Raw genomic sequence first — 12,710 nt, forward strand, 5'->3', positions numbered from 1 at the left:
TGCATGGACTAGGCAAGGACCTCTCTGGATCCTGATGAGAAGGCAACCTTTGAGATTTCTCAAGTTCCTTCAAATGTCTGGAGAAGGATTCCTAGCTCCCTGTATATCAGACTCCAAGAAAAGAAGGACACTGTCTGCCTGTCTGTCTACCTGCCTGACTGATTCCTGTAAGACCCCTGGGGGCACTCCAGTCAGTCTGTCTCTCAGTACTGATCAGCTTCAGCAGAAAGTGAGTCTGATCAACTTTCATTAGTCAGGACTACTCACAAGGGAAGAGGAGTGGAATGTTTAAGCTCTGAGTTCCTATTGAATGAATGTGTGACTGGAATCGACTGCATAAGCAATAGGTTGCTCTCTCTGTGCATCAAGATTGGCTTTGTTTTATCTTGTTCTATTGTATTTTTACTACATTCTAAATAAAATTAAAAAGAAACGTAGCTACTCTGACTCTCCAGAGGCAGAGAAAAACAAAACGTTCTTGAATTTCAAGGTTGCTGAAACCCTTTTTAACCTTCTTATATCTTTATTTGATACAGAACCAAATTGACACATAAATTGGTCTGGAACATACCTCAGGGCAATTAAAGATGTTTTGGAAAGCAAAAAAAGTATTGGGAAGCACTGGTCATGATGGCTGATTGGGCCCTCATCTGCAGTTCTGTGGCAATCAACATATGTCATAATGAGGGTCTTGCACCCTTCTTAGCTAAGTCACACCTAAGTCCCTGCGGGGGACGTGACCTAGTGGGTATCTGAATGGTCTCTCTAAGAAGTACCCACCCCTTGTCTATTGTGCCATTCCTCAAGGGTGCAACACACACCTGAGAAGTCAGAGATGGGAATTAATTAGTAAAAACCCACTATCCCTTGACTGCAGGAAAAGGGCTTTCATAGAGTTGGAGATTAAACCAAATCACTCCTTATGTCTCAAAGGAAAAAGAAGGAAAAAGATGTCCATTCTTCCTGAGAATTCCAACTTGGCACCGTTATCGGCTGCCATAGTTGCTGTCAGCACCTATAGGTTCACTCTCTGCTCCCAATTCATGTACTTCCAGACAATTGAACTGGTTCCAGCTAGTCATTGCCTGCATTTGGGCGTAGAGGCCCTTCCCCTAAACTTTTTGCTTCATGGATATGCCTATGCTGGTTAGATGGCATCATTTAACACCCACTTGAGATAACTGTCAACAATTCCTATGAGTTCCACATTTTGACTGAGGAAAAATTGGACTGTCAGCCCTGACAAATGAGTTGCCGTGGCCTTTCCAAAAGTCACTCTACCTAGAAACAACCCATTGAGCACTTCTCAAAGACATCAAAAAGGAGGTCAAAAAGCTCATAAACCACTGTTACCCAGAAACCTGATAAAAGGAAAGCCTGGTGTCTGTAAGAAAATCTAGTCTGATATGTGACCATAACCTCTGGCCATGAGTTATAAGGACTATGAATACTAAAAAGTGAATACTCCCTCTGTCTTCAAGACACAAAGGAACCTGACTAGCCAGGCCCACCTTAACCTCAGCCTCTCCTTGCCCAGTTAGGCCTGGATGGATAGGACAGATGAAGCTCTATTAAATTGGTCCCCCAGAGAGCCCACAGTCACTGCAAAAGTTGGAGCAAACTTATGACTGTGCTGGTAGACAGTGGAATAAAACTCTGCTTCAAATGTCCCACCTGTCAAAAAATAATCATTATGGGCAACTGGTATTCCTGCCACTTGCCCCTTCTTCTAAGCACTACTTGGAAGGACATTTCACCAAACATAAATTCCTGTTACTGAGCCAGTCAGCTTCTGTCTCATTTAACCCTACACTTTCCCTGAAAGGAAGATGATGCCTGCATATGCCTGAGAGAGATAACCACAATCCTGAAATTCTGAAACTTCTCTTGCCAGAGATATGAGCCATGACTCTCCAATGAGCCTAACCACCAACCATGCTACAACCATATGTTAGCCACCTAAAGCAGCCTGGGGTCCCAATGGGCTGTTAATCACCTTGGAACATTCCTCTCCTCCAAGTTAAAATGCCCAGTGGGGATTACTGACCAATGTGAGATCTCTGTGCTGTCAACCATGAAGCCATCATCTTGTACTCCGAGGTCTTTGATTCATACACCCTTTTTGAACTATTCTGGATTTAAAAGATACCTCCTTTGCATGTGAGTTGCCCCCATAAGCTCCTTCAATTAGGAAAACCCTGAGGCAAAAGTTCAGTTTACTTGGATTCAATTGCCATAAGGGGCTAAGAACTCTCCCACTATCTTCAGAGAGGTTCTGATGACAGATTTGGCCAAGCCCTTGGCACAATTTTCTCTGAGATAGGCTGTTTATCTGTCTCTTCCAACTCCATCACAGTCCCCGACTGTCAAACTACTAAAATATGCTTCTTCTGTCTGTGAGGCCAGTTTGTGATCTCTAGCTGACAATGCTGACATGATTGCCCTCCATGTATATTGCTTTTGCTACCTATAGCCCGCCAGTACAACTGCCTGGACCTAAAGGATGCCTTCTTCTGCTTTAAGTTGGCTCCTGTTGGCTAACCCCCCTTTGTATTTCAATGGGAAGACCCATTTCTGAATTCAAAAGTCAAGTGATCTGAGCTCAACCTCCCAGAGGTTAAAAAACTTGTTTTGTTAGTTTCCCTGATGATTAATGACATCTAAAATGCCTGGTAAAAAAGACATAAAAACATTGCTACAATATCTGATTATAAAAAAAGAAATTTCAAATTTCTTGGCACTACTGACTTCTATAGAATCTGATTTTTTTGAGTTTGCAAAAACAATAATACTTATTCAGATGGTTAGCCTCTGGGAGCACCCACTGGGCTACCTATACAAATACTTGGATCTAGTCCCTACAGGCTGCCTCTCCCCTTTGCCTTTGCACCCTAATAGGCACTGTCCTTCTGATCAAGAAAGCTGACAATCTCACCTTAGGCCAAGATCTAACTGTCCTGCTGCTATTTGCTGTACTGGACCTCCTGTGTAATTGTGGACTACTGCAAATGCTGAGTATACCCTGTTATGGATGGAAGTACCTCTGTTAGAGTTCAACAGGCTAAATACACTGTGGTCACCTTGGACAAAGTTATCTTGGCCAAAGCTCTCCTGCTACTGATTCCTGCTGCTGTTTGGAAATCTGCCACCAATAACATCAAACCTGTACCTTCTCCAGGGACCTGATTGACTGAAACATCAGCCCCAACCACCAGAAGTGTCTCCACCGTATGTTCTGAACGTTCAAGCCACTGTGTTGGCACCCGTGCCCCTACATCCAGCTCAGGCTTCAGCATCCATGTCACCAGCTCCAACCTCCCATTCACTACCTACATTGAGAAGATAACAGATGTTTATAGGATCCTCCTATAAACAATCATTCCTACATATGCCTATCCTTGACTGTTGACAGTGAAACAGGCCTGCATTTTTAGCAGAGATAACTTAATAGAAACTATATGTAGCACACAGGCTCTAAAAAGTTGAGAAAATAAAATGTAACCGTACAGAAACAGCTTGTAACCAGCTCCATAAAAGTTTTACTAAAAGAACAGCACCATAAAAGTTTAGCTATAACTGTAGACACTCCTGCACACATATATGACTCAGGTGCATATTAACTATCTCAGCACGTTTCAGAAATCCAGCCTTGGATCCACTGGAAAACTTACCTGGACCAGATCACTCACTCTAAAGACAGGATGCACTCAAAGCCCTGCTCTGGTCACTCTGGATGCTGACCAGTCCATGCATGACTGAAGTCTGAGGACACCATTCAAAAGATTGCTCCATACATATTTTCTTTGATTTTTGTGACTTTTTAGCTCCTTACCTCAGTCATTGCTTTATGTATGATTGCCCCAAGAGAATAGAAAATAAACTGTAAGACCTTTACAAATGATAAGGATTTGACCAGTGCTCAAGGCACATTGGACATTATCCTAAATCAGATTAGCTCATTCAATTACTTGACAGAGTAGTATTAAAAAAACTTCTTGTAGTTGGGCCTTGTCTCAAAAGATCACATGTAATATGCCTTGAAAAATTTGCTGGGGAAACTAAAATAGAGAAATGTAACAGAATATGCCCCCTGACCCTACCAGTGCACTCAGTTTCTTAGTTGCCCAGGTAATAGTGCTTGTAGCAGTTCTGGTTGTTTCTGTCTCCTAAAAACAGCTGGTCACTGTAATATATATGTAAAAACCAATCCCCAATTAACAAGCCACTTGGCCTCTGTACTTCTTGCCTGCTTATCTTATAGAAGACTTAGACCACCAGAGACCACCAGTCTGACATTTTGGGAATGATCTCAATCAGTTCCCATTGACATTAATAAATCTGCTTCAAAATCCTGGGAGTTATTTTGATGTTTCTGATTACCATAGCAGAATAGCAGTTGTGAGGCTCAAATGATGATATTGATCAGAAACTAAGCAAAGCAAAGATAAGTAGTATATTATTAAAACAAGACCCCTCAATAAAGAATCATCTAGATTCTTGCAAAGAAGCAGGGCGAGAGCACACTTTACATGTGTTGCAGAGCAGGACCTTTTGGGACTGGACAGAAAGCTTCCTGAGTGCTGGGAACATTTCCTTACTCACTGTTACATCTCACAGGCAGGATTATGTGGCCATAATACCACAGGAGGAAGGCAGCAAGCCAGGTCTGGCCCTCAGAAGCAGTGGGCTTTTAAGCTTTTAGGTTTTTTATTCAGCAAAACATCAATTAAGTGAAAATTCATTTTGAGCTGTGCTGGAGTAAGTGGGACTGAGATGGTTTTGTATGAAACTCTGTTCTGGGACTTGCTCAGATTTTTCAAGAATTTTTATTCCTCAAAGGCTCTTTTTCTGATCTCAAAGCAAATTCTTAGGCTTCAAAACTTTTCCGTTGTTTAATGAGTTCTCAGATCCCAATGGAACAAGGAATTATTTCGCAGATTCTGATTGTGGGCCGGACAGAAAGCTTTTCTTCACTGTTTTGCTCTGTCACGCCTCTCAGTGGACAGAGATTTCAGGAACAGTACTGTGCCCCTGACTCTTTAGAACCTGGGTTTAAACTCTTGTTTTTTCATCATGGAGTTCTGAGATGATAATCACTGAAATTGAGAGTTTTACTAGATCTTGCTATGCAAGTAGGGTGGCCTGAAGTAACTGGATGCCTTATTCCTGGATTCCAGAAGTTTCTAGCTCAAGCATGGGGAGAGGAGCCTGGGTCTTGGGAAGCTCTAGAAAATCCCTCTTTTCTTTTCTTGGTCTGGGTTCTCAGGCCCAAACAGAAGAAGCCTTTGAACACTTTTGAAGAACATTGTAATTCTTTTTTGTGGGGTAAGGTGCAGAAGGGGGCAGATAAAAGAAGGTAAATACTGCCTATGCACGCCCTGATTAAATATGTGATGCTCTCAAAGATTACTTCATGTGTGAGTTTAACTAAATTGGAGCAGGCCAAAAATTTTATGATATTAGTATTTTTCTTATTGGATGTAAGAAACTAATACTCTTTGCTATAGTACACTTAGAGTTACTGAAATAATTTGATGAAGGTTAACTTTATAGGCTGAGACAGAAAGATCACAAGTTCAAATCCTATTTGGGCAACACAGTGAGACCCTGTCTCAAGATATACAAAGAAGGTGCTGAGGATGTAGCTCAATGGTAGAGCACTCCAGACTTCAACCCCAGGAAGAGCTCCACCCAATCATCCTACGAAGATGTCTATAATTGAAAAGGCTTCTGATCCACGGATGCTACATTTCCAGGTAGCTTTGGAAATTAAGCCAGTTTTCAGAAACTTCAGCTTTCGTTTCACACCCTGTAGGTGGCATCTGCCACAATCCATCAGCAGGTGCCCCGTAATCTGCTTCCTTTAACTGTTTTCCTTATCAAAGCATATCTTGAAGAACAGGCTCTCTAATCTGTAAGAAGTGACCGAGGTTGAAAACAACTCTGAATGGAAAGAATCAGCCATATGTGTAGTTCACCGGGATAATGAGCTGTGCAGAGGGGAAGCTTCACACAAAGCTCTGAGGCAGGAGCTGGCCTAGTGGCACAGGCTTCTGTAATCCTGAAAAGTGGATCACTGAGAGTTCAAGGCCAGCCAGAACTACATAGTAGGTCCTGTCCCAAACAAACAAGCACTTCCCCCAAAACAAACAAAGAAACAAACAAGAAAGAAAGAAAGAAAGAAAGAAAGAAAGAAAGAAAGAAAGAAAGAAAGAAAGGAAGGAAGGAAGGAAGGAAGAAGGAAGGAAGGAAAAGCTCTGAGGCAAGACTGATGCTGTTGTGTGTTTGAACCGAGGCCAGGTCAATGTGCTGGGAACACTGTGACAGAGAGAGAGAGAGAGAGAGAGAGAGAGAGAGAGAGAGAGAGAGAGAGAGAGAGAGAGAGAGGCAGAGAAGAGAGAATAAGAATCAGACTGGGAAGGAAAGAGGGTTGGAATTCTGGAGGGTCCTCGGGCTGTGTGAGCAGTCTGGAGTTAAGTGAATAGACAGTCAGTGAATAATGTCAGAGTTTGATAGCGTATACTTTGTTGCATTTTCCATTGCTACAGTTTTGCAGTGCATAATGCACTAACACACACTAACCCGCAGTGTCTCCAGCACTCTGAATTTGTTTGGCATATTCTGATTTTTGATTGAGTAAGCTTCCATCTCAGAAAGAACAAGAGCTTAATACACTTGCTAGCATTGCACTTTCAAGGTGGGTGTTTCCTCACACTGCCTCCAGGTTTCTGCTGCTCTCTGAACACTTGGTAATAACTGTTAATGAAAGACTTAGTCCTGAAAGCAGATCAGATGACTCTGGGAATGTGAATTTTCAGCTCATGTCATTGCAGTGTCTAAGAGGCTGTCCCACACCAGGTGAATTTGTGGAGAAGTGCTTAATGACCATACTTGCATAAAGGGACTGAGGTAGAAGATCTGATTGATAGACACAGTGTCTAAATACATTGAAGTAACACTGAGCCACAAACGAAAGTTTGCTAATGAAACAAATGTAGGTTGAATACATATTTTATTAAAGTCTGTTTTACATTACGTATTATAGATGTAAGAGATTTTATAAAGTAAGAAAACATTTTTGTTGCATAGTTTTTTGATGCACATTTTTGTTGCATCCATCATACATGGATGACTGATTTTTCTTTTGACCTTTGGGTTGTCTTCGATTCCAGTTCTGATAGTACAGAACTTGCGACACATTGCCTTCTGTGTCTACCATTAATATGCTCATGGGTGTCCGCTTGTAGATCTTGCTCTGACCTTTGGAGCTGCACTTCCCAGGACAGCTGTTGCCTTAGTCACCTGGGAAGCTCCTCTTGCTGCCTTTACAAGTGCCTGGCAGTATGGCACTTTGATTTCCATGTAGTTCCTGTGTAAGAATTGTTTTGCCAGAATAAAGGTTGCTTTTGCTATCCAGATGTTCAGTAAATGCAGCTTTAAGATGAAGTATTTAGTGCTACATTAGTACCCTTGGATAGCATTTGTAACTCAAAGTTCATACTATTGGAAATCTGATTCGTTAGGAAGGGTACTTATGTGCAGTGCATTTAGGAGAGCCTGAACCCCAGGCCTGCTCCTGTCTGAGCAGGTCTGCACTTTAGGCTTTTTCTCCATAAAGAGTGGTGAGATAGTGTAGAACTGCTAGCCTTCACCTTCCTTCCACTTTGAGACTGTCATATTTCTTTCTTTTTTAATTTAGAGAAAAAAAGCACAACAGAAAAAAGGGTAGAGATAATAATGTCAAAAAAGTAAGGAATAGTAAAAAAAAGTTATCATAGTATCTTAGAAGTAGTTGCTCAAGTCACAAAATCAAAGTGTAAAAAGTGGACAATGACAGTACAAACCACTTTATTTGATGAACTAACAAAAATTTAGTAGTATGGTTATCTATGTTGCACACTTAAACATACATACAGTTGTATCCTTTAGAGCACTTTCCTTTTCATTATCACAACATGTATTATACATTTTGGATCATATTACGCTTTATTATTTTTTATACTAGAGAGACAGTACGGTATTTGCAAATGTGAGTCTGATTTATTTCACTTACGAGGATCGTGTCCAGTTGCCTCCATTTGCCTATAAAAGCCTTAAGATGTTCCGTTTATACTTGAAATATATTAAAGAGGGCGTTTACCCATCGCTGATGTTACTGTCTAGCACTCTAACCTCTACTTTTCAGCCCTGGGTGGGTGGTGCCACTAGCTTTAGCTGAGGGTTTACCTCAAAAGCGCCCGGTGTGGTAAGGAGCTGCCCTTCACACAGGAGCTCATTGACTGAATCTTTCTAACAGCTACAAGGCAGGAACTGGAGACAGGTAACTCAGCCCAGACATTGACCTGAGTCCCAGTGTGTGTGTGTGTGTGTGTGTGTGTGTGTGTGTGTGTGTGTGTGTGTGTGTAGGTGTGCGTGCGCGCGTGCTGGGGTGTTGTGGAAGAGCCTTCACTTCTAACATGCATCCGTTTATGCTTGAATTCTCCCACGGACACCCCCGGAATGCTTCAGTGAAGGCTACAAGGAACAGAGGAGACTCAGCAAACAGGTTTCCTCTCGGGAACCCCCAGACTGGCGCCCAAGGGAGCAGCCCGAGGTGGAGCTTCTGGGTGCCAGCAAGGTCTCTGCCCCCCGCAGGGCTGCTCGGCCGCGGTGGGCCCCGCCGGGAGAGTCCACTAGGGCGCGGGCAGGGTGTTCCCGCGGCGGGCCGGCGCCGAGGAGGCCGCACACCCCCCCCCGCCCCCCGTCAGGTGCGCGCGTCCGATTGGAGCAGAGCGGCGGCCGGCGGGACGGCGGGCTCGGCCGCGGGCAGGGCGCGGGACGGCGGGCGCAGACGCGGGCGCGGATGTCGGGGTCCCCGGAGCCAGGTAGGCGCGGGCCGCGGACCTGTGGCGGGAGGTGGGGTCGGGGTGCGGGGACCCCGCGGAGCGGGACGCGTCCTTCCAGGCTGCGGGGCTACGGCTCTGCCTGGCGGGTCAGCGGTGGGACTGCGCGCGACGTGGAAACGGGGGACGCGTAACTGTGGTGGGCAGGTGGGGATCAGCTCAGGAGTCTCGAGCGCGTTCCCCCTCGGGGAATTTCAGGGAGTCTGGAATTATCCGGGAGTGGGAGAACGATATGTGCATTCTTAAGAAGCTCCTACATTTTAAATATCTTGAACTGTCTTGAAGCTATTGTTGAGGGTTTTTTCCTTGTACAGGGCAAGCTCAGGGCTGCTTTACCCCTGAACCACAGTCTCCCTGAACCACTCGGAGGCGAGATCCCTCTAAACTGCCCAGAGTGGTCTTGATTTCGCTGACCCTCTACCTCTGCCTCCCAGATAGATCCCGTAGCTGGGATTACAGACCTCCGCCAACGCCAGGTGAAACTTTGGTTTTAAACCGAAAACTTTTCACATTTAATGAGATGCACAACTTTTTAAAAATGTATGCAGTGTTTTTATAAGTAGGTAGCACAGTCTTTCAGAAATCAATAATTAAAAATGCATATTGAGAGTATCATAAAGCTAAAAAAATACGTAAAGCAATACAGCATTATTTCAAAAATTCTTATTACTTTTACCGATGTGCTTTTTCCTTCCTTTTGTGTGTCATTCATCAAAAGATTTAGATCAAATAAAAACAGGTGTGAAAGAAAAGCAAAACAGATCTCTTAGCCAAGACACAAATGAACACTATTGATTTCTTTTTTGGATAATTTCCTAGGCTGGCACATTGTTAAATCTATGTTGTTCAAGAAAAATGCAGGCCTTAGAGACGTTCCAAATGCACTCTGAGCTGTGTTATAATAAAATAAATATATGTGACTAGACGTAATATCTTGACTCTGCTATTAACTTACAGCAACTTTGCACTTTGGGGGTTAGGTGATTGCAAAGACTTCTGTATGTATCTATCTCGGTATCATTCAAGATAACTTTTAAAAGAAGTAACCAAAAAATATACTCTGAAAGTCCGACTTACTGTTCTTATTTCCATGATAGATGAAAATAAGTTACTTCTTATTAACACCTTGTATAATACATTCTTTGCATAACATCACCATCATAAATCAGTCGTATTATTGGTTCGATAAAATGGCACCGCATCATGAACTGTTTCTGCTCTTTGCCCAAATCCCCCTTCATCTAGAGCTGGGTGAAAGCTCTTTGCCCAGTGCTCTTAGCCCCTACATTATCCTGAGAGCTCAAACTGCTTGTGCAGACACAGGCTTACGCTACACTGAGAGACAAAGGTAAATTATGTGATGACCCTGAGTTTTGTTGCTGTCAAATATAGAGAATATGCGACGGTCAAGATGCACAATATTTAATAGTAATTATGGTTTATGTTCAACATATATTTATTAAAGTGAATTGCATTCATTGTCAGACATTGATAATATGAGATGCTGTACATTAGGAATACATGTATTTTCATAGTAATCAGAATAGCTGTTAGAAATAATGTGGGAAGGAAGAAACTTATGAAGGCAAAGTATGTCAGCTGTCTTTCTGCTTGGAGGGGTCCATGCCCAAGACTGAAGTATGCTACACCCATTCAGGCAGAGTTAGCCGTGGCTAAAGTCTTTGTTCCTCTCCCTGTGGTGAATGGGAATAATTGTAGCATTTCTTGCATGCACACTATACATCAGGAATTCCATTACATCCTTTAAATGGAATAATCACATCTAACCATGAGTTAGATAGCATCAGCCTGATAATGCAGTTGAGGGAACTGAGCATCTACAAAGAAAATTCTTTTGCCTTATATTGGGTGTGCAGTCTTCCACTGTTCAGAAATTCAAAGGCTGTGAACACAGCATGAGCTTCCACAGCACTGGGAAAAGTTGTAAAGCCAAAATGAGCAATGTTATCTTTGAGGAAATAGCCCTACACAAGCTAAAAAAGTCACATTTGTATTTTCCCAATTGAGTTTAGTTGCCTGTACCTTCTTGGAAACTATTAAGTGGGAAGCATCTCTGTCTCTATCTCTCTTTTCTTGTTCAGTACTGGGGGTGGAATCCAGGGTCTTTACCCTGATCTTCATGCCCAGCTCTTTTGATTTTTTATGTGGAGCCAGGATCTTCCTAAAGCACTAAATTGCCCAAGCTGGGCTTAAATTTGTGGTCATCCTGCCTCAGCTTCTGGAGGGCTGGGATTACAAGCATGCACTACTATGCCTGGCTGAGGAGTATCTTAACTGGTGAATTTGTTCATTAATCGTTTGATTTAGTGCCCTCCAATCACATACCACCACATGCCCTTTTTCTATTGATGCCCCTTTTCAATGAAAATTGCAGGATTGCACCAATTAGAATCCCAAATTCTCGAAAACAGTGACTGTACTGTGTATTTCTCTTGTATGTATATGCCTTAACGAAGTTGTTTATCTGTTGAATTAATGGCCTTGTCCATCTGTTTGCCTGTGGCAGCTCATTATTTTATATAAGGAGTATGAATCTGCCCTGTGGAAACACTGTGAAATCAGTTTTACTTCATGCAGTGGGCAGCTGGACAGTTTGCGGATACCATGAAGTGTGTTTAGTGCCTTACTGATTGTATTCTTTGATTATAAGGTGTAGGGTGTTGTTATGGGGAGATTGGGGTGAATATTTCTCTCCCTGATTTGGGGGTTCACACAGGTAAGTTTTGTTTCCCTCTCGCTCTTTTTCTCTTCTGGTTTAACTTGGAAATAACCTTTTTTTTCCTGTTGTAAAGACAGTGCAAAGTCATACAGGAAATTCAGACAGTATAGAGGTGAAAAAATCCCAGAACCTCCCTGTTCAGCTGTTTTGGGGGCCATTCAGCCAGAGTCTTTCTTCCCTTAACTCCTGTTGAATCAAGCTGGGAGATGAATTATTTATTGACACCATTTACTATTTAGTCTTAGTATTCTGTCACTTCCAAGCCATCGAGACTATTATTTTATATACATAAATAGACTTGTTGAGAAACGCAGGTGCACCTGATACTGATACCCTAGGTAGACTCTGTGGAGGATGAAGTAGTACAGACAGCTGCCACATCCCGTGCTTGCTCCTTGTCCTTTGCAGACCCGGCCTAGGAGCCCAGGAAGCATCTTTGACAGATGAAGGGCCCCCATCAGGCCACACAGGAAGCCACAGCACCCCAACTCTGTGGCCCTGGTGGGAAAGTGGCAGAGGAGAAGGTGGAGTGGGGTCACACAGGCGGCGAGAGTACAAAGGCCATGTTTTCTGATTGTGCTGTGACACACTATCCACTTTGAACCCACCGGCTGGCCCTCCCCCAGCTGCTAGGCAGGTGGTCAGGGCCTTTTCTGGTGCAGTCAGGCAGAAGTCTGCCTGCACCCCAGACTGAGGGCGGGGAGCGGGTAGGGCATTCTCCGTCTCTTATTCAGGTCTGAAAGCCTAGAGGGGACCCGCTTTCCAATAAAGGGGAGATACTGCTGTCAGAGGAACTGTCTGTCGGTGAGTTTTGCAATAATGGTCACAAAGTTACTCGGTGTAAAGGAAGTCTGGGAATCTCTTTGAGAGAGATACTGGCAACTCTTTCCATATGCATGACTGTGTAATTATATGAAAATACATGTCATAAAGATTATGTTCATTATTTTAATTTTATAAGTTTATTTGTTATTGAAAACTCCTTGTGCCCCCAGGCACATTTCTTGGCTTATGCTATATATATGCGCGTAGAGATCTTTCCTGCTCTACTTTATTAGAGGCTTAGCGTGGCTTTAATCCAACCATCT

The 12,710-nt window shown here is 43.1% G+C and overlaps 1 protein-coding gene across 4 annotated transcripts in view; it reads left to right on the forward strand.

Moving 5' to 3' along the window:
• The window catches only part of Adgrv1 (adhesion G protein-coupled receptor V1), a 526,418-nt gene that overhangs the window by 15,392 nt on the left and 498,316 nt on the right, over positions 1 to 12,710 (forward strand). For 2 of the 4 annotated variants that reach the window (XM_063245328.1, XM_063245329.1), the window contains exon 1: positions 8,486 to 8,864. The exons of 1 other annotated variant lie outside the window; for it this stretch is intronic. In XM_063245328.1, the coding sequence (XP_063101398.1) occupies positions 8,843 to 8,864 (22 nt within the window). In that variant the 5' untranslated portion in view covers positions 8,486 to 8,842. Of the gene's footprint in view, positions 1 to 8,485; positions 8,865 to 12,345; positions 12,427 to 12,710 lie in introns of those variants that run through there. One more of the 4 variants, XM_063245327.1, reaches the window with a different exon arrangement.

The sequence above is a fragment of the Cavia porcellus genome, unplaced genomic scaffold (assembly GCF_034190915.1).
Source record: "Cavia porcellus strain 051 isolate PalLab524CR breed Dunkin Hartley unplaced genomic scaffold, mCavPor4.1 scaffold_2, whole genome shotgun sequence".
In the NCBI taxonomy this organism is placed as follows: Eukaryota; Metazoa; Chordata; class Mammalia; order Rodentia; family Caviidae; genus Cavia; species Cavia porcellus.